This window comes from Rhineura floridana, chromosome 7, assembly GCF_030035675.1.
Source record: "Rhineura floridana isolate rRhiFlo1 chromosome 7, rRhiFlo1.hap2, whole genome shotgun sequence".
NCBI classification, from domain to species: Eukaryota; Metazoa; Chordata; class Lepidosauria; order Squamata; family Rhineuridae; genus Rhineura; species Rhineura floridana.
The window spans coordinates 111,664,653-111,685,604 of NC_084486.1; the positions used below are offsets into that span (position 1 = coordinate 111,664,653).

Sequence of the window (20,952 nt, forward strand, 5' to 3'; positions counted from 1 at the left end):
CTGTATGTGTCAGGGACTATGGTCAGGAAGCAGGGTTTCTGTCAAACCTGTAACCAGCTGTTATGATGTGTGCAGTTTGCACACAAACCTGTAGTTTGGACATGCAACCCTGACACAGAGGAAATGGACAGTTCTTAACATAAACTAGCCAGGCATCAGCCAAGGAGGACCATCCCAGAGGTCTCTGTCAGAGGAGAGAGACTGTGTGTGCTGCAAGTGGGAGAGAGAAGAAACAAAGGGTGCTTTAACCCCCTCACATCCGAGTCTGAATTTTTTTTTACTGTAAACCACCCAGAGAACTTTTTGTTATTGAACAGCATATTATACTGGAATGAAAGAATATAATCTGAGGCCCAAGACATGAAGGCAGTGTTGCAGCTCTTCTCCACCACAATGTATCATATTTCAATGTGCTGGTTTTAACCTTGAACCTGGGACCAGCATAACTTAAGGACTGCCTTCTCCCATGTCAATCTGAGTAGTTATTTAGATCCTTGTCTGAAGGCCTTCTTTGGGTCCCCCTGCCTTCACAGGTGAGTAGGGGTGACAGAGCCTTTTCAGTTGTGGCCTCCTGTCTTTAGAATGCTCTCCCAATGGAAGTTTGCCTGGTGTCTGCGCTCCCAAAGGAAGTTTGCCTGGTGCCAGCTCTGATGTCTTAAAAATCATCACTATAAAAAAACTCCCTGGAAAGGTTACTTTATTTGCCCAGGCCTTTTAGACCTTCTGCTTTATATTTGGGATTTTAACCTAGGGAAACACTGAATTATAGTATTTTATGCCATGATTCTCTGCTGTTTTTATTACGTTTGTTGGTTTTGCTTGTTTGTTGTTTTGCATTTGTCATAATTCACTGTGCCTCTTCACTGTGGAGTGCCACAGGGTTCTATCCTCTCTCCCATGCTATTCAACATCTATGTGAAACTGCTGGGAGCAATCATCAGGAGTTTTGGGTTGCAGTGCCATCAGTACGCAGATGACACTCGGCTCTATCTCTCCTTTAAATCCTCACCAGAGTTGGCTGTGAACACCATGTCCAAGTGCCTGAAATCTGTAAGTGGATGGATGGGAGAGAATAGGCTGAAACTGAACCCCGACAAGACTGAGGTATTACTTGTGGGAGATAAAAGGAAATTAGGAATTACTGACCTGATGCTTGATGGGGTAAGTTTACCCCTGAAGGACCAGGTCCGCAGTCTTGGGGTCATACTTGACTCCCAGCTGTCCATGGAGGCTCAGATTACAGCAGTGAGCCGGGCAGCCTGGTATCAATTACATCTGATACGGAGACTGCGACCCTACCTTCCTGTCCACCTGCTCGCTCAGGTGATACATGCCCTGGTCTCCTCTCGCTTAGACTACTGCAATGCTCTCTACGTAGGGTTACCCTTGAAAACGGTCCGGAAATTACAGCTGGTACAGAATGCGGCGGCACGCTTGATTACGCATAGCCGTCGCTGGGATCATATCACCCCAGTATTATTAGATCTTCACTGGTTACCAGTTGTCTACCGGGCCCAATTCAAGGTGTTGGTGATGACCTTTAAAACCCTATACGGTTTCGGCCCAGTATATCTGAAGGAACGCCTCCAGAATCACCGATTGTGCCGCCTGACGAGATCAGCCTCGCAAGACCTTCTCTTGGTCCCACCGGTGAGAACAGCTAGGCTGGTACGGACCAGAGAGAGGGCATTCTCTATTGTGGCCCCCACCCTCTGGAACTCTCTCCCTTTCGATCTCAGACATGCTCCCTCCTTGTCCAGCTATCGCCGAGCCTTGAAGACCTGGCTGTTCAGGCAGGCCTACAAGATTGGGACAGATTAATTTTATGTTATAACTGAATTAACGGATGTTTTTTTAGCTTAAAATTTGATTATGTTGATATGTATATGTATTGCTTTTATTCTTGTTGTTCGTCGCCTAGAGTGTCCCTAACCCGGACAGATAGGCGGCTGAAAAAATAAAATTTATATATTTATATATAATTGTTAGCTGCTCAGAAAGCTTTTGGGTTGACGAGCAGAACTGAAACTATTCTAAACAAACAAAACTTCAGGTCTCTAACCCTTGTGCAAGCAGCCTAACAATTCTAATGGCTGTGTGAGTAAGTCCATCAGTCCCTAGTATCTTCGTTCGTATGATAATGCCTCCTATGGATTATGAAGTTGGACATGGATCCATAGAGCACTAAGACCACTGCAGGCAATTTCATGATATGTGAAAGTGCTCAAAGTCAGCTCTTGCCAAGGAGACTTCATAGTCAAGACATAGTAACAGACAAAAAAGGATAGCAGAAGGAAATAATGTAATTGTTTTGCATGTTAATCTACATCGGCAGTACACAAACTGTCCAACTGTGATTCAGTGTAGCTTTCATGGCAAAAGAAGAGCTTTCAAAAAAAAAATTTGAAACAAGAATGTGTATGGGGTTGTATCCAGCACTGTGTGAGCAATGGGACTTCCCCTTGCTATCCCTTCCCTCCCCCAGTATCTGCTCCAAAGAGTCCCCCAACCGTCTGAAGCAGATTTTGAGAGTGGATGGGGGAGAGAGAAAGGGGGGGAAGTTCAATTGTTTGGATTTTGTTTTGCAACTGATTGAATTATGTAACTTTTTTTCATGGTGTGAGCCGCCTTGAGCATAGATTCTTATGGCAAGGCAGCATACAGATAAACCATGATGATGATGAATTGTGCAAGTGGAAGTCTACTACATGAGTGGGACAGCAATGTTGGATACAGCTCTAAACATTTGTCTTCCACCGTACACACAGGAGACACAGTAGGTGTCACACCTTCATCCACAAACCCCTTTCTAAGCTGCTGTTATTCCCATGAGATGGAAATACAAGCACTTTTATTTTTAATCCAGTGATAAGAAGAGGCAGTGCAACTTAGATCAGGGAAACTGCATGCAGGAAAAGGATAAACACTCTTCCTCTAGCATTGCTTTTCCCATTAGGAAACTCCACCCCAGCCCGGGGCTACTTTGAAAGAAAAAGAAAGAGATTGGGAGATCGGCATCACATCTGTTCGGGTCCTATATATATTTAAAAGCAGCATTGTTCTGACCTAAGGAAAAGGAACGTTTAACACAGATGCATTACGAAGTTGATATATTCTGCCCTGTCTCATTATCAGACTGGAGTTACCAGAGGCAATGCCATGCAGAGGGCAGTAGAGGGAAGAAGCAAATATCCAGAATATGCCTAGAAGAAGTATCCAGATTGAGTCTGGATATACCATTTCCTGTTTCTTCAACTAACAGGGAAGGAGAGCACAGGGCAAAGGAACATGAGTAAAAGCCCTCCTAAAGCACACGCGTGTGCACACACACACTCTGTTCACATTGCAGCAGATCTACAAATGGAAGCCTGTTTGGGTGCAAGGCTTGCTCTTGGTGGTTTGGAGGCCACTTGTCTCAGAAATGACAAATCACTGAACAGTTCATTCTTCATTACGAAAAGAAAAAGGGTTTGAGAAAAACAATGAATTAAGTGCTATTATTACCACAACTTCAATTTCACGTTCCCCTTACAACAAGCCATCTGTCCCACAAACCTGATTTAATTAAGTCTGTGTACATAAAGAAAATGTCTCCAAACCACTTTTGTCTTTCATACATCTTAAAATGATATACATAAACATATTCACACATCTTGCCATTAAGTGTAACCTTTTGTGGTTAAATGCTTCAAGCTGCAGTTATCATTCTTACTGCTTTGCTCCATTTTGTGCAAGGCAAAAATGCATAGGAGGGGCTCTGCTAGGTCAGGCCAAGGATTCCTCTACTCCAGGGGTGGAGAATCTTTGGCCCTCCAGATCCTGTTGGACTACAACTCCCATCAACCTCAGCCAGCATGACCAACAGTCATAGATAATGGGAGTTGTAGTTCAGCAACATCTGGGGGGCAACAGCTTCCCTACCCCTGTTCTAGTCCTACTTTCTGTTTTCTATGATAGCCAGTTATAGCTCTCTTGAACAGCATTCCCCAACCTAGTGCCCTCTGGATGTCTCAGACTACAATTCCCACAGAACAAACTGAGCAAAATAAATCCCAACAACACAAACAAGGTAATTGCCAATAAACCGGGTTCTAAATATTCAAATACAGAATGAAATAATACAAAGCTTGTATTTTGTATTATACAAATATTATAATTATAATATTATACAGTGGCAAAACAATTATTTTATATCACAGATATAAACAATTGCAAACAAGCATAACCTGAAATTACTCAACTCAAAAAAGAAATCCAAATGTGTTTCAACCTTATGGCCTCCTTCAGTTGTCACTAATGTATATACATATGTGCTGTTAGACATGTTCACAAAAAATAAATTTGAAATATTTCAGTCAATTGGTATAAACAATGAAAAATATATACATAAGTCAAGAGTAACACCGCCAAATAATGCTAGTCGTAACAGTCTTTATCAGAGCATGGAGTGGCACATGTGCATGTTTGTAATCCAAAACTGGCGCTCAAGCAAACTGGAACATGTTTCAAAACATGGCCCAGCTAATAAACCAACAGGAAGTACTGTAGTCCCTCCCCAAAATCAGTGCTGATCCCTAATCATAATTGCTTGTCACTGTTTATATTTGTAATATAAAATAATTTTACAATACTAGTTTTATATTCATGCTTTATCTCTGTGCTCCAGATACAGTAGGGCCCCACTCATACGGCGGGTTACGTTCCAGACCCCCGCCTAAAAGCGAAACCCGCCGAAAAGAGGAACTCCATCAATAAAATGGTGCCCGACGCCCGAAAAATGCTCTAAAAGCAGAACAAGCGCCATATGAGTGGGGCTTTGCTCTAATTGAAAGCCGTCATATTAGCGGAATGCCAAAAAGCAGGCCACCGAAAAGAGGCTCCCTACTGTACAATAATTCTGTACTGTTCAGATATATAAATCCCAATTTGCTGGCAATTACCTTGACTACAATCAGCCCCAGCCATATTTTAAACATGCTCTGAACTTTAGTTTTTAATATAGTTTGAATTCTCGATGAAATCTATGATAGGAGAGTGAGACTACTCCTACTCAGAGTAGACCCAATGAAGTTAATGGCCATGACTAATTTAGGTTCATAAATTTCAACTGGTCAAACACCAAGTAGGACTGAGATGAATGCCACCCAAACTCCTTAAACTTAATTCAATCAACATACAAACCCAGGTTCAGAGACATGTAAATTTCTATTATGTTCTTGTTTAAAATAGCTCTGTGTAACTTTATCTTCTCTCTGGAATCACTAGTTCTACATACAGTTGACTATGTCCCAGTTTAGACAATTCTCCAACCCACTTCAGATTGCAGATTCCAGTTCTGAATTGGAAGGCAAGTACAAACCATACTATGATTATTCAAACTGTACTTTGACCTAAAGAGAAAACTAAAAGTGCAGCCACAGGAGAACCACGAGGATGGAATGTGTTTCAATCCTTCAAATCATTGCTTGAAGCAAAGTTTGCCAACATGGCACCCGCAGGTGCACATGTGCCCACAGATGCTTTCTGTAGTGCCTACAAGGTCCTCCCATCCCTTCCCCATTTAAATTAGGTTCGAATGAAGCATTCTGTTCAGCATTCTCACAACAGCTTCTCCAATTTGCAAATATGCTCACAAGCCCAAAGTTTGGTGATTCCTGACTTGAACAATCAACTGAACGGTTCCAATCAATAATATGTTTATCTGTATTTCTGCTACTCTGTTGATTATTGCAAATGCTATTATTTTATTGTTTGAGTGTATGAATTATTATATTCTGTATCGTAATCCATTTTAGACATCCTGTTTGGGTCAAAAAGGGGAATATAAATGATTTAAGTGATTTGAAACATCTAGCATTACCAGAACTCACCAATGAAATAGTTGTTTCCTAACGTAAGCATTTCCTCTGTCAGGACAAGTCCACCCATTGCTTGGAGAAGAGTAATACTTGAAGCATCTATAAGTGAGCATTGCTTAAATCTTTCTGTTGTGACCTTCCACAACAAGATAAGAGAAGCTGTGGCATCTTGTCTTATACTAGAGAGAGAGAGAAGATTCAAAATACTGAACATATCACAGGGAAGAAAATGTCTTAGTATATACTACAACACTCAATAATTTTTTAAAAAGCAAGTATGATTGGTAGGATGGATTCAGGAATAACAGATGGGCTAACTTGTTGCAACAAATATTTTTACCCTTAAACTAATGTATTTCCCAAACAGTTGAATCGTCAGGCAGGTCACAGAGAAGGCCAAAGTATTCATTAACAGAGCAATCCAATCTACCTGAGGGTAAGAAATCTGCTGAGGAACCATCACTGCATCCAAAGCCCTGTCAGCTCATAAAGTGGTGGGGCCAACAATTTGTTTTAATTTTCCCCTCTGTTGCAGCCAACAGAAGAAGATTAGATTCCCACTCAACCAGGGTGCTCACTGGGTTATCTTAGACCAGTCACTGTCTCTCAACTTAACCTACCTCACATTGCTGTTGTGAAGATAAAACTGGGAGAGAGAACCATGTATATACCACTTTGTGCTCCTTAGATGAAAGAGTGGGACCACACTGGGGAGATCTCCAGTGGCAGACAGCGTGGTCTGCAGTATCCTATGGATCCTCGGTTGACCTCCCAGAAAGCATGGGATTGCTCCCTAAGGCCGCAGTCTTGTACATACTTACCTGAGAGTAAGTCCCACTGAACTCAATGGGGCTCACTTCTAAGTAGACATTTATAGAATTGTTCTGTAAATCAAGTGAAAAGTACAGGTGGGCCTTGAGTTTAGGGCTTGTGAACTAGGAAAAGGGTCAGTTACATGGAGAATAGAGTTGTGTCTTTCCTATGATTTTAAATTAGACTTTGCATACTTGTTCACCTGTTATACATTAATCTATCATTATCTGCTGAGCTTTTTGTGTTCTACATTTTATTTACAAAAATATGTTACAACGAACTAGGTGAGCTTGTCACTGGTTGATCTGCTGTGACATCATGAAAAACTCACAAATTATTTGAAAGCCAGGAAGAAAATATGTTAGCAAAATAGCATTGCCAAACAGTGGAGGTATCTGTAGAAGTAGTGAAAGATCAGTTTAGCTGGGCTTAGGGACAAAAGGAAAGCCAGTGTAGTAGAACATTGAACTAAAACTAAAGAGACCCAGGTTCAAGTCCCGACATATTCATGAAGGTCAGTGAGCAATCCTGGGCCAGTCACCAGCTGTCAGGCTTACCTATCTTACAGGGTTCTTTCTTTCGTTGAATTTTTTTCTGCTTTTTCGTAATCCTTTTATTGTATTTGAAAAGGTATATAATAACTTGTAATTACAATTAAGCATAACATATAAGAAAACAATCAACACAATAATGAAACCAATGACATAATATAATGCATATTTTTAATCTTTGCTTGAAATATTTAAAAGATGCCTTAATGAGTAAAACCCACTCAAAGTGGCTTATACACAAGATCAAATAAAAATACAATTTCCAATGAACAGAAAACAATATAACCCCCGTTAAACTCAAACATTTATAAAACCATTAGTAATATATATTGTGAGGAGGGAGGACACTGTCTGCCACCTTGAGATCCTTTGAGGAAGGCTAAGATATAAATGTAATTAATGAGGGAGGGGCTACTGCTACAAGGCAGAGGCCCTGGGTAGAGCTGAATAAGGAACAGAAGGAGCTAAAGCAAAGGCTGACAAAAGTGGGAGACAAGAGGGCCAAACGGCACATTAACCCGGCTACTTTCATCCTGAAATAAAAGCAGCTGTGGGTCCCTGATGCAGAACATGCTCCCAATGTGGATCAGGGCCCTGTGCCAATTTCCTGCTGACAAGTGCCTCCACACAACTTCTATTTGCCCCCACACACACGCACACACTTGTTTGCAGTAAGCAACACCTTTAGGGAGGATGGAAATTACAGGAACACGAGGATTTTCAGTATGAAACTGTTGCAGGAGCACATTCCTCACAACTGCTTTTGCTTCAAAACAGGAGTGGCCAGTTTAAGCACACACTTTGAAAACAGCATGGATAATGGCATTCAGAAACTTGAGAGGAAGAGACAGCAAAGGCCTGGACAAAGGGGGAAGGAGACAGGGAGCTGGAAGAAGGGCAGAAGCTGGGAGACGCCACATCAGCCTAAGTACAGAAGGACCCAATGGTACTGCTAGGGAGCTGTGGAAGTAGAGGAATTGTAGGCAAGAGAGGAGCCAGAGAGGAAGGAAAGTGGGCTAAATTTAGCACATTTCCTTTTAAGCCTCTAGTTGCCAATTAATAATTAATTAATTACTTTCTGAGCAGCAGAAAAAAATAATGGCCCCACCTTTCCAGAGTAGTAATCTTCACAGTATATCCACACAGCAGATTAAGACCATGGCTTTAATTAAATCATGCTGTTTTGGCTTGAGTGCAAATATTCACACTTCTGCAAATACTTCACACTTCTGCAAACAAAGCTCTCGCTCTTAGTCACCCTTCAGTTTCCAAACTAACCACTGGCTTTTTCAAATCAACTGGGCTTTGTAGACTTTCTTGACCAGATCAATGGCTTTCATTTCACTGGGGCTTTACCCTCTGCCACTTTCTTTCCACTGCTAAATCTTCCACAGCAATGAATGCATCAATGACTGGATTATTATTTTGGAAGGTTCTGTTCCAAACATAGTTAGAATTCCAGGTGGAACAAGAGCTAGAAATTAGAAAGCCACCTGCTGAAATAAGCTAAACCTTGGGTTCCCAAACTGTGGTCCGTGAACCACCAGTCTCTGAGAGCTTCATTCAGGTGGGTTGTGGCTTTTCCACATTAAATATTCATATTGATATTTAACTATATTTTATTGTTTTTTACTTCTTATATTGTTTTTACTGATTCTGTTTTTCTTATATTGTTTTTATTGATTATTTTCTTGAATAAATTCTGTTGAATGCAAATTGTAAAGCAATAAAATAGAAGAAATAAAAGAAGCAATATAATTACAATTAAAAATCATACACCATCTAGCACAGCGCATTACAACTGCTCCAACAGGCAGAAAAATCATTAAGTGGTCTGGCAAGTTATCAGCAATTCTCAAGTGGTCTGTGGGGGGGAAAAGTTTGGGAACCACAGGGCTAGCCCTCACTCATGTCAGATCCAGCAACTTGGGGCCAAATCTGACTAAGTGTACCTTGCCTTCACTAAGGCTTCCACCAAGTACTACCCCTTCCCAAGCCCCCACACAAAAAAACTGCCTTGGAAGAGGGGGGGAAACAGATAGCCTAGGGCTCTGTTCTAGACAAGAATGCTCTGTTTGGCTACAAATGACATGCATAGTGTCCTTTCCTTCTGGAGATCGTACAGCTTGATCCAGTCTTCTTTTCCATCTTTTGCTGGACTACAAACCTCATGGTCCCTGGCTGTAAATACTGCCCTGTCACCTGTTCTCTCCTTCCCGAGGGGAAGTGGCTTGGGAAAGTGGAATGGGGTTATCTGCATGTCTTTTGCAGATAAGAAGAGGCCCCACAGGGACTCTTCTGTCTGGAAGAAGGCCATCTGCTTTCTGTTACCTCCTCCCTCTTACCCAATGAAAGAACCTTTTGGCTTCAGGAACAGGGGGACTAGCAGGGACAAAGGAGCAGCAACTAGCTAGATTTTTTTCAGTGTTCCAATTAGTTTTTTCATTGTTTCATTGGAACACTTGAATAGCCCAATTTATTTTGGGAGTGAGTGAATTTTTTTCTATTATTATTCACATCAGAGATACCATGAGGCTTGTCCCCTATATTTTTGTGACATTTTACCTCCAAAATATTCTTATATTGGGGAACGAACATAACTGATGATAGATTGCTTATCTCCCAAAATTAGGCTATTCAACTGTACCAACCTGTTGTAAAAACAACAACATCAACCTTGTTGCCACTCCTGGAAAAACTTGTGATGGTGATGATTTCAACAACCAAAATTATTTTAAACAGGTATGTATAATAATTCTAGGGTGGTGCAATTTCTTACTTTATTGATGTATTCTGTGGAACTTCAAAAGAGATGAGGCGACCCCCACCAGAATTATTAGAGCTAGCATTTCCACAAGCCACATCAGGGATTATCTGGGGGGGGGGAAAAGAATGTTAGGACATTCCATATGCACAATGCTTTTGAAACAGTAAAAATAATACACGGGAAAAGTGAAATGGGGGGGAGGTATTTATCAGGATAAAGTGTAGGACTCTGAGCCACTGTCTAAGGCAACAGCAAAGAATCTCCAGCACACAAGCCTAATTAGGCTTGCCACGCTTCCCAATTTGGCCAGCAAGGCCATTTTGGCCAGCCTATGCCCACCTGTCACTCACCTGACATCATAAGACATCAGGCACAGGACACTGTGGCTGCAATGGAAAATTAGAAGCCTTTGTGTTTACTCTCAATTGTCCCTTTGCAGTGCACCATGCATTTGGCATCAAATGCAAGCTGTGGCTAAAAAAGAACTAAGAGGTGTATACTGTAAGCCTTCCCTTCCCAATTGTTACCTTTCAGCTGTAGCTTGCATTCAGTGCTGTTTACATTTAGGGCTGAATGCTGGTCATCGGGATTGGACAGGGATCGGATCCATGTCTGACAACATAGGATGTCAGGGAAGTGACCCTTCCCACCTGTCAATGTGGCCTGCAGAGAGTTGGCTACTTTTGGACCCGTTTTTTAATAATGTTTTTTAATATGTTTAATATGTTTTTAATAATATTTTAACCCTTTTTTAAAGTTTTTTTTTAATGTTTTTAACGCTGTTTTGTTTTAATGTATTTTAAGATCTGTTTTTATGATGTTTTAAAGTGTTTTTAGCACTTTGTTTACCGCTCTGGGCTCCTGCTGGGAGGAAGGGCGGGATAAAAATTAAATAATAAATAAATAATAAATCTGGCCCTCCACCCACAAGTCTATCTCTGGTCTAAGGGTCAAGCTAAATGTGATGTTAGCGATACAAATACATTCATGTGCAGTTTTTTTTTTTAAATGCAAACAGCAACTGCCAGGAAGTGGGGATGGGGCAAGTAGCAGCAGGCCTCAGGATGTGGAAACACAATGTTAATTGCCTCCCTGAAACTACTATTTTCACTGGGAGGGGGGGCGGTCTTCTTTTTTTGAAAGATTACCTGAAACTCTGTGCATTAATATATTATCTTTAAGCTTTAACTTTGCCTTTTAAAGATCTCAGTAAGCCCTTCAGAAAAGCACAAATGGATTTTCACATTGTAATATGCTAGATATCAATGAGATTGCAACATAGTCCTTTAAACAGCAGGTAATACAAGCTCATGGGATTTCAGGAACTGTATCAGGAACAGTTGATAGCATCTCTCAGCTATGCTTACTATCACATAGAGTTTCAACAAATCACAGATAGCAATGCTTTGCCACCTGATACCAGCAACAAAGAAGTCTGTTAATCTTTTTCCCCAGCAGCAGAAAGCTTTCTACAAAACAAAATGGAGCCACCAGAACCTGCCAATGAAAGAAATCCATGACCTATAAATGTGTTCTGCAATTTAATTTCTTTAGCATCCAGGCAAAAGTTTCTCCCTTATAAAGTGATTGCACATGACTAGCTGATCATTCAGGTTGCTGATGTAGTAGCAATGCAGTACAGAGTACCAATGAATAAAACAACAATATCTTAAAAACTGGAGCCCGTTTTTGGAACCGCTAAATGGCCACTTATTACTACTGTAAAAATATTTTTTTTATTTCTTTAAAAAGGAAGAGAACATAGCATCAGTAAATACACTCCACAATGTTTTTGGTCATTGACTAGAATGCTGAAAATGAAATCAGTCAAAAGAAAAGATGAAGACCATCTTCTCAAAATATTTTTTCCCTCTGAGTGGTATGGTTAGGTTACAATAAAAATGCAGGTTACACCAATATAAGAGTTTGAAAAGGGGCAGAAGAATTTTATTGGGTTTCCATTATTACGAGTTTTGAAAAATTCTGTTTCTCAGATTTGAATCAGGAGTAGGATCCATTACAGGCCATCACCATCACAAGATAAATAAACAGAGAACTGTGCACAGCTTTGAGAAAGCTGTATATTAAAAAATAACTATCTGGCCCGCGTATATTTCAAACAAGCACTTTCTGTAAGATAGCATTTTCTCTTTTCCTTGGTCCCAATTTGTCTTCAACATATCTATGCAACATTGTGAGCAGAAAGTTGCTGGACTCCTACTCCATCACAACCTTGCTTGGCAACTCTCTGTATTTCATATAATGCAACAAAACATTCCAAGGAAGTATGTGCATAACTTACAACCATTCATTTGGTTCTACTGTTCTAGTCATTAAAATTAATTAATTAAAGGATACTTTCTAGACTATTTTCAAAACTGTTCACTCTTCCCATACGCAGAGTCATCTATAGGCAACCTTTTCCTCCAAAACATTCATTGCAGTAATATTCTGAAATTGCACAACACATTTTTGTTGAAATAAAAATCTTACCTCTACTTCATTCCATTTCAGATCCACAACTTTCTGACCTTCCTTTGGCTCCCATGTAGGCAGTGTCACTGTCGTTTGTGATTGTGGCAAGACAATGTCAGGTTCCACAGTGGCCAATACTGGCCTATTTGGGCTAGGTGCCTCTGTCTCTGTCCATCCAGAGATTGGAGGACTGTAAAATGAGCGTTCACAGTTTGTACCTTCATAGCCTTCATTGCAAACACAGAGATAGCCATCAGCGTTACTACTGCAGTTGCCATGGTGACAAGGGTTACTGGCACATGGATCTGAAACAAACTGAATAGAGACAATATAATGAATCAATTAATACCATGACATAAGATTTGCTTGTTTTACCATAAATTGTAGTGGAATGATATTAATATGTAGCCTAAAAGACTTCAGAGGCATTACATTAGAGACTACATATGGATGGCTCTTCATTCACATTTCAATGAATCAGTTGTCATGTTATAAAAATGTAAATGTACTGCCTTCAAGTCGATTCCGACTTATGGCGACCCTATGAATAGGGTTTTCATGAGGCTGAGAGGCAGTGACTGGCCCAAGGTCACCCAGTGAGCTTCATGGCTATGTGGGGATTCAAACCCTTGTCTCCCAGGTCATAGTCCAACACCTTAACCACTACACCACACTGGCTCCCACTTGTCATGTTATAGTGGGTGTAATAAGCAAAATTTGGCAGTGTTACGATATGTAAAAAAGCCTTATGAAAGGGATGCTATGGAATCATAGACTACTGGAAACATTTCTGTGTCTAAAAATATACTGTGCTGTTTTTATGAAACAAAGGAAAGATCAAACAGCCATCCTTTCCTCTTGCTCTTGACTGAGTTAATGACCTCTACTGTCAACAACTGAGGATCACAGTAGTATTCCTGATATGACTCTACCCAGTAACTGACACTCTACCCTCAATAGCCCCTGGTTACGGTCTTGCCTGGCCTGAACTTTGATAGGTAAGTAATGGTCTCTTTTCAAAACCTGTGTTGATGAAACACTTGTTACATTTTACATTTGTTTCTATTGAAAGTACTGTTATGGTTTATTTTTTTAAAAGTTATTTTTAGAACTAAAGAGTAGTTGCAGTATAATCAGGGCCGGTGCTATCACTAAGCCAACTAGGCAGCTGCCTAGGGTGCAGACCTCAGAGGGGCGCAGAACTGACCTTTGAGAGGCACAGTTTTATACAGATTAGTTTTTTAACCCTTGTAAAAATGCAACTGACAATTTATATTTTTTATTTTAAGATAAATACCACAACAGTGCAATGGAATATAATTAACTACAACTCCCATCAGCCCCAGCCAGCATGGCCACAGATGGGAGTTGTAGTTCAAAAAAAGTAACTTTTCCAAGCTGTGGCTCTTGTCGGAGTTTCTAGCAAGAGCTGCAGAGCGGAGATTACTGAGCGAGCTTACGTGTGTGTGTTTGAATCTCTGCTAAGATTCTACCTTCCCTGCAAATTAGTCAGACAGAGACTTTAAAATAAGAAATAACTACTTTATTCTGGAAATACATATTTGATAGGAAAGAGTTCTAGATCTAGCTAACTAGCTATGTTGGAGCAGCTTGCACTGATCCCAGTGCTAGCCCTCATGGTGGTGAGAGGGAGAGACAAAGGAAACGTGTCTGCTCCCCTCGAGAGAGAGAAGAACTGGGAAGGAACTGGGATCAACATCCTTTGCATATCAGTCTAGCAGGAAGGGAAGAGACAGCAGGGGGATCAAAGGACAGGTATAGCCTAGCAACCAAGAGGTCTGCTCTCTAGCTAGCCTTTTTAACCCCATCCACCCTCAACCCACAAGTTTTAACCCCATGCACCCTCAACCCCGCCCTTTCAGGGTTGTAGCCAATAGTGAAGCCAGGGCTGTGTTTTGTTGAGCCAGGCAGTGCCTAGACTTCATTGCAACGTCAGAAAAATTTGAAATTCTCAGTTTGAGTAAGTAAGAATATGGCTTACAGGTTTTTTCCTCTTGTGTGCAACTTAAGAGTCAGACCCTGGGGGCTATTGAAGAGGGCAGTGCTTTGAAAACATTTGCAATATTAAAGTATTTAATCCAATATTTGCTTTCCATGTACCTGGAGTAAACTCCATTGAACTCCATTAGGAATTATATCCCACCTGTTCTGAGCCCGTGGTTCTGAAACCCACTTTGCCAGACAGTCAACTCAATCTCTCTCTTTTAATCAGAACTATTTTATTAAACCAGAAAAAACAAAGGCACACAGAAACCTCAAAGAAAGCGTACAGTCTCTGGGGATGGTGAACTTTGGCAGAGAAATATCTTCAGAGAGAGAGAGAGAGAGAGAGGTAAAAAAGGAGTGTTGTCCTCTGAGGCTACTAGACCTTCTGCTAGCTTCACTCATGACTGAAACAAACTGAGGCAGGTTTGAGAGGGAAAACTAACTAACCAATTAAAGAGAGGGGTGATGTCACCTGACAGGAAGTTACTGAAAGGGTAAGGGAGCATAGAGACAGACCACTAGAGTTCCATAACTCTAACCTAATAAATGCCTTGTTTAGCACAACAAAAGGAGTCTCTATATATACAATTCTAAACCCTGCGGAGGCAGCACACCACCCTTCCTCTCAGTAGGAGCCCAGGGCGGCAAACAAAAGCACTAAAAACACTTTAAAAATCATAAAAACAGACTTTAAAACACTAGGCTCCTTTCTTCCTACAGAGGCCTTCTGGTGACTGGCCTAGCCTGCAGGCACTTAAACCCTTCTTGCCTAAAGCAAGTAGGCTAGATTGTTTGTGCAATTTTTGCATAATTTTTGTTATATCTTATAAATTCTGATAATATTTTACTTTTATTTTATATTTTGAAGAATTTTATCATTTTTAAGTAATTTATACATTAGAATTGTTTTTTATGTATATATGAAATAGACCGTAGAGTTAATTGGAGGTTATGTAATACACACACACACAAAGTGAAAATGCACTTAATTTTTAATCTTACAGTCACATCTTAATCTGATTTAGAAAATTGAAGTTAGCCATTTTTGGGGGGGGGTGCAAGTAGTTAGCCTTGCCTAGGGCTCAAAATAGCCTGGCACCGGCACTGAGTATAATAGAGGCTGTTTCTACATTCAGCTGGTTCAACTGTTTTTACACTTCATGAAGCCGCTTGATCCCTCTCAACACTAATAAGCGAACAACTGTGCACCCTCTTTTGAACATGCATGTCCTCCCTTTCTAAGTCTTGACAACTCTCATTTCCCATATTATATTGTTAACCACTTTGGGATGCCCCATGAGAAGTGATTCTTAAACATAACAATAGCAGCAACAGGTTTTTAAAAATATTTGCAATCATGTGCTCTGTAGGGCTTAAGTGTGCTCAAAATAGGTTGTTTTATTAATTAGTTCGAACACATTTCAAGAAAATTAACATATTCTGCATTCTAAGTAGTGCAGTAAATCCACTAGAAATGTTTAGAATATAGGGCACAGTATCCCTAAGGAAGAGTTCTCAAAGCACACTGGGCCCAATTAATAAGCAACGTATTATCAGCACACCATTTTAAGAAAGTTCATCGGTTAATTTTTTGATGCCTTCCCACACTTCTTGCCAGGCTGCAGGTCCCACAAACATGTATTCTAACCTTTCTCTTTTAATCCATTATCCAAACTCACATCTCAGGTGAAAGTTCTCCTCTCTTTTGATCATTCTATCATCATAAAAAAGCCTGATGAATGTGCTTCAAGTCTGCACAAGCATATGTTATAAACCCTACTTTTAATTCATCAGTTCATCACTGCAACTTTGCCTCTCTGCACAAGATATTTAAATAGGCAACAAAGCTGGTCATCTTAAAGGACATGCCATTGTCTTGAATGTTCTGGGGACCTGCAACATGGAAAGGGGAATTTACCACTGTGGCATAGAGATAGCAAGTCACACAGAAGTGTCAAAAATGCAGTCACGGGTGCTCTATCTGTATGGAAGACTTAGAAATTATGAGGCTTACAAATTACACAGATTTCATTCTCTTCAAATGTTTATTTACCCATACAGATTTCAGTCCCAATGAAATGTAAAAATTCATTTTAAAAATTGTAATTAATATGAAGAAAAACAAAAATGTTAAAAAAGATCTAACCTACATTCTCCTAGGATTAAGAAAAGGACGTAATTTGCTTATATCTTTTTAAATTATAATCCATCAAGGATTTAATAGATTGTTGATTTGGCTTAATTAAAAAAAAGAAAAAATCACAGTTATTGGGAATGGATTCAGGAATTTGCAGAGACCAGTGAAGGACAATGAACAGGAAGTAGTACTTTTTCTGCTTCCTCCTAGCTCCCAAAATGTCACCTCATATGTATGAGCGCACTGTAAACTTCTCTCTTTAAAAGATCTATGATGATGAGGCTTCTTGGATCAAGTCCCAATACAAAATAGTTCAGTAGAAACGCTAACATGAGGCAATATTACGCCTGGTTACAGAGCTCAAGGATGAGGAGAAAAAAGATAATTACGTTTTGAGGAGATCATTTTCTTCCTTTAAAACTGGAAAAGGGGAATAATGTTCTTTATCCATTTAAAAGCCACAAACCTCTACAGGGTGAATATAATGTTTTCAGGCAGTTCACAAAGAGCCTCCTCATTTTAGGCAATGCTTTGGTCAATTATTAAGGTTCCTGTCTACACTGTTAGTACAGGGCAGCCTCATTCTTGCCAGCTGCTGTGCTCCCCCTCCCATATAGCTTCATCTTTATTCCTCTGCACATAGCATCCTCACTCTCCTTCAAAGTCACATGACCAAATGTCCTGTTTTGATATGACACATTGATCATGTTTCCCCTTGAGCAGTTTATTCTCAACACCAATCAGTTATTAAGTAACAAATGAATCATGCACAAGTCTCTCAGTTTCTTGGATGCCTTTAAAAGAGAATTAAATAAATTCATGAAGGTTAAGGCCTCTTCTCTTCCCCCCCCACACACAAAAAATACTGTACCCCTACCATGTAGGAGGCTACTTAAAAAGGAGAAATAACTCCAAAATGTACACTTAGTCACACAACTCTATAGAAAGTGACTGTCAATCAAAACCTTAGCCTTTTTACTCCAGCTCCACAAGGACAGAAGGATGACAACATATTTGGAGATGTCTAAAACATTAAGAATACATGATAACCATTCACATAAGACAGTACATTTTGTACACGAAAGTGTCTCTCCTGTGCTCATCTAATTTCAAAAATAACTACAGACTGGACACCTTGGAAGTATTTAGGCTATGTGGTAAGGCAGCTCATGCTGGCAGACCTCCGCTCTTTATAGATTTTATGGAAAACTGCATCAATATTTTATCTTGGTACTGACCAGCAAATGTGGTTAGGGATGATCCAAATCAAATATGCTTTTAAAAAACCTGAGAAGTATGAATATAAAGCAATGCAAAGTACAGCTTCCTTCAGCTCTTAAAAAAAATTAAGGTCTTAAAACAGAAATATTGGTTTGTTTCCTTTTTACCCCACCCTTCTTCCCAAAGGACCCCATGGCATTTAAAGCATATTAATGATATATGCTGTACATCATGTTGTGTAAGACTGCATGGCATCTTAAGATGGCACTGACAGGCAGTGAACTGAAAATATAAGCAGCATGACACCTTTAGGTCAAGGCAGCATGTATTAAGTAATCCTGCACACAACTGCCATAATAGCAGAGAACTGGGTCTTTAAAATGTGCAAGAGATGACTTATGATGCATCATTTATTTTTACTTATTTTGGAGTATTTATACAATGCCTGCTAACCAAACACACAATGCTACAATAGTCAGTAGAATGGGGGCACAGGTGTATAACTGTCCCTCTTAATTCTCCAGTGTTCCAAAAACTGCCACTCTGCAGCTGAATTTCCTGGCCTGGGATTGACTGCTGAAGCAGCAGATATTAGCCCCTCACAGCCCAGGACTTCCCTCACTGGGCTACTGCTGATGTCGCTCACAACCCTTAGCTCTGGTGGTAGATGCAGAAGGCACTAGGGGAGCAAAGATGTATGATAGATTTATGCTAGATGTCAGGCTGCCACTTAAAACATATTGCAGAAATCTAACAATTTAGATTTCTTAGACTGTGGATGCCAAGGAATGTGGGCTATTATCCATATGCTGGGGCCAGTCATTTTGACTTGCTGAGAAAAGTCAAGAAAAAGCCACTTGCAATTTGACCCAATCATCTTTATTCAGATTCAGAGGTTCAAAGGGACTTAGCTCAAATTAGGATGCTTCTGACTGCAACCTTAGACCACAACCCTATGCACACTCACTTGGCAGCAGCAACAGAATCCAATGAGGCACATTCTGAGTCCACATGATCAAGGTCTCTCTCCATGTGATTTTATTTCTTTATTTTATTTAAAAAAAACATTTAGGAGTTATCCTTCCAGTTAGAACCTTGGGACCCAATGTGACATACAAAAGGAATAAAATGAAGTACAGATACAAATTAAATACAGGACTACAATAAGTCTAATAGTATAGTTCAGTAGCAGTAAAACAATAATCAAACAAGTGCAATCTGTCATCACCTGTGAATATCGTAAGAAAAGTTTGCAACAGGTGGTGAACACAAAGGATTTTGCAAGAAAGGGCACACACAACAGAAAACAAGATCCTGCTCTTCATACTCACAAAGCCTTTTAAACTATAAAGAGAAATGAAGGGCAAGGCCTGCCTCCCAGAAATATTTCGATGAACAGGGAGGAACATATGAGAGCTGGTGTTTTCTAAGGTTTGTAGGATCCCAGCCATTAAAGTTAACAATCACCATTTTGGATTGGCAGCCAAAGAAGTCACATTGGGACTGGAGCGGAACAGTTTCTTATCCATGCTCTAATCAAAACACAACCAGCTACATTCTGCACTAGCGAAACAGTCAGAGACATCTTCAAAAGATAACCAGTGTTAAACTCATAACAGAAGAATTCACCACAGTAATCTCAACAGAAGTCAGATCTTAATCAGAGAGGATAGTTTACATACATGAAGGTAACAGAAAGTGCTCCTGGCCATTGCCACAATGTCCGTATCAATTAACAGATGAATGTTAAGGAGCATCCCTCAGTTGTGTACCTGCTCTTTCAGAAGGAGTATGATTGGGGATGGGGGAAACATTCAACTTAGTTCACATTTAAAGGTGAACCTACCTAGTTGGCACTTTCTGAAACAATATGTGAACTGAAACACAGCCATCCTTTGAAATTTACACTTCTCCAGATTTTGCAGTGTAGTTTTCCAGCCAAGTAATGTGCACAAAAATGCATATACTATGGTAAAGTCAAGAGCTTGGAAGTAACTTGTTACAAATAACAACTTACTTGTAATTTATTACTTTTTTTTAGCAACGAGTGGGTAACTTTGTTACATTTTGCTAGTAATAAAATTGGTAATTTCATTACTTTTCAGCTGCAACTGTAACATTTCCAGTGTTACTTTTGGAGGTTATCGGGGGGGGGGGACAGGGGAAGCTTCTACTCCTCTGATTGGTGGACAAAGACAAAAGACATGTGCCTCACACTGGGCTTCTGCGCAGCGTTGCTCTTCCCTTGTGCTCTGTGTTAGGAGGCCATGAGGGAGGAGGTGGAGAGCCAGACGGTCGTGGAGTGGAGACAGAGAGGGAAAAAATGCTTCGAAAATGGATAGTGGAGGGAGAAAGCTGGAGGGCAAGGATGAAGAGGAGAGACGGCAGCAGCAGGATGGAGATGAAAAGGTGTGGAGGTGAGTGACTCTGTGTGTGTGTGTGTGAGAGAGAGAGAGAGAGAGGGAGAGAGGGGGGGAGAGGGGGGGAGAGGGAGAGAGAGAGGGAGGGGAAAGGGAGGGAGGGAGGGAGAGAGAGTTAGGGTTACACTTTCCAGCTTTCAAGAATGATCTCTGGACTCACTCCGGATGGTGGATCTCTGCTCACTCACCCTCCCGCCCTCCCCCCACACCCACCTGCAAGCCCACTCCCTCCCTCCCTCCCTCAACCTACTGCCCCCCAACCCCTGCTCTCGCCCCCTACTAACTCACTCACCCTACCATCTCACCACTGCACCACTCTCTTGCCCTCACCCCCACCCCCGCTCGCTCACTCCCTCCCTCATTCACCTTACCATCCTTACGCCCTGCCCTGCACCTGCCTGCAAGCCTGCTCGCTCACTCGCTCTACCACCCCCAAACCCCGCTCTCTTGCCCCCCCCGCTTGCTCACACCCTACCACCCCCACCCCTGCTCTCTCACCCTACCGCCCCACCCTCTTATTGCTCACTCCCTCATTTGCCCTACCGCCCCCTGCTAGCTTACCCCCTGCTTGCACACTCACTTTACCTCCCACCACCACCCGCTCTCTCGCCCCTGCTTGCTCACTCACCCTAACACCCCCACTCTCTCACCCCCGCACACTCAGTTGCTCTCTTGTCCCCCGCTCACTGACTCGCCCTACTGC

General features: G+C 41.0%; 1 protein-coding gene across 2 annotated transcripts in view; it reads right to left on the bottom strand.

Annotated features, from left to right (window-relative positions):
- The window catches only part of DNER (delta/notch like EGF repeat containing), a 213,232-nt gene that overhangs the window by 120,840 nt on the left and 71,440 nt on the right, over nucleotides 1–20,952 (bottom strand). For both annotated transcript variants that reach the window (XM_061636867.1, XM_061636868.1), the window contains exons 2-4: nucleotides 12,483–12,779; nucleotides 10,002–10,096; nucleotides 5,871–6,037 (exon numbers count right to left, since the gene is read on the bottom strand). In XM_061636867.1, coding sequence (XP_061492851.1) covers nucleotides 5,871–6,037; nucleotides 10,002–10,096; nucleotides 12,483–12,779 — 559 coding nt within the window. The remainder of the gene's footprint in view (nucleotides 1–5,870; nucleotides 6,038–10,001; nucleotides 10,097–12,482; nucleotides 12,780–20,952) is intronic.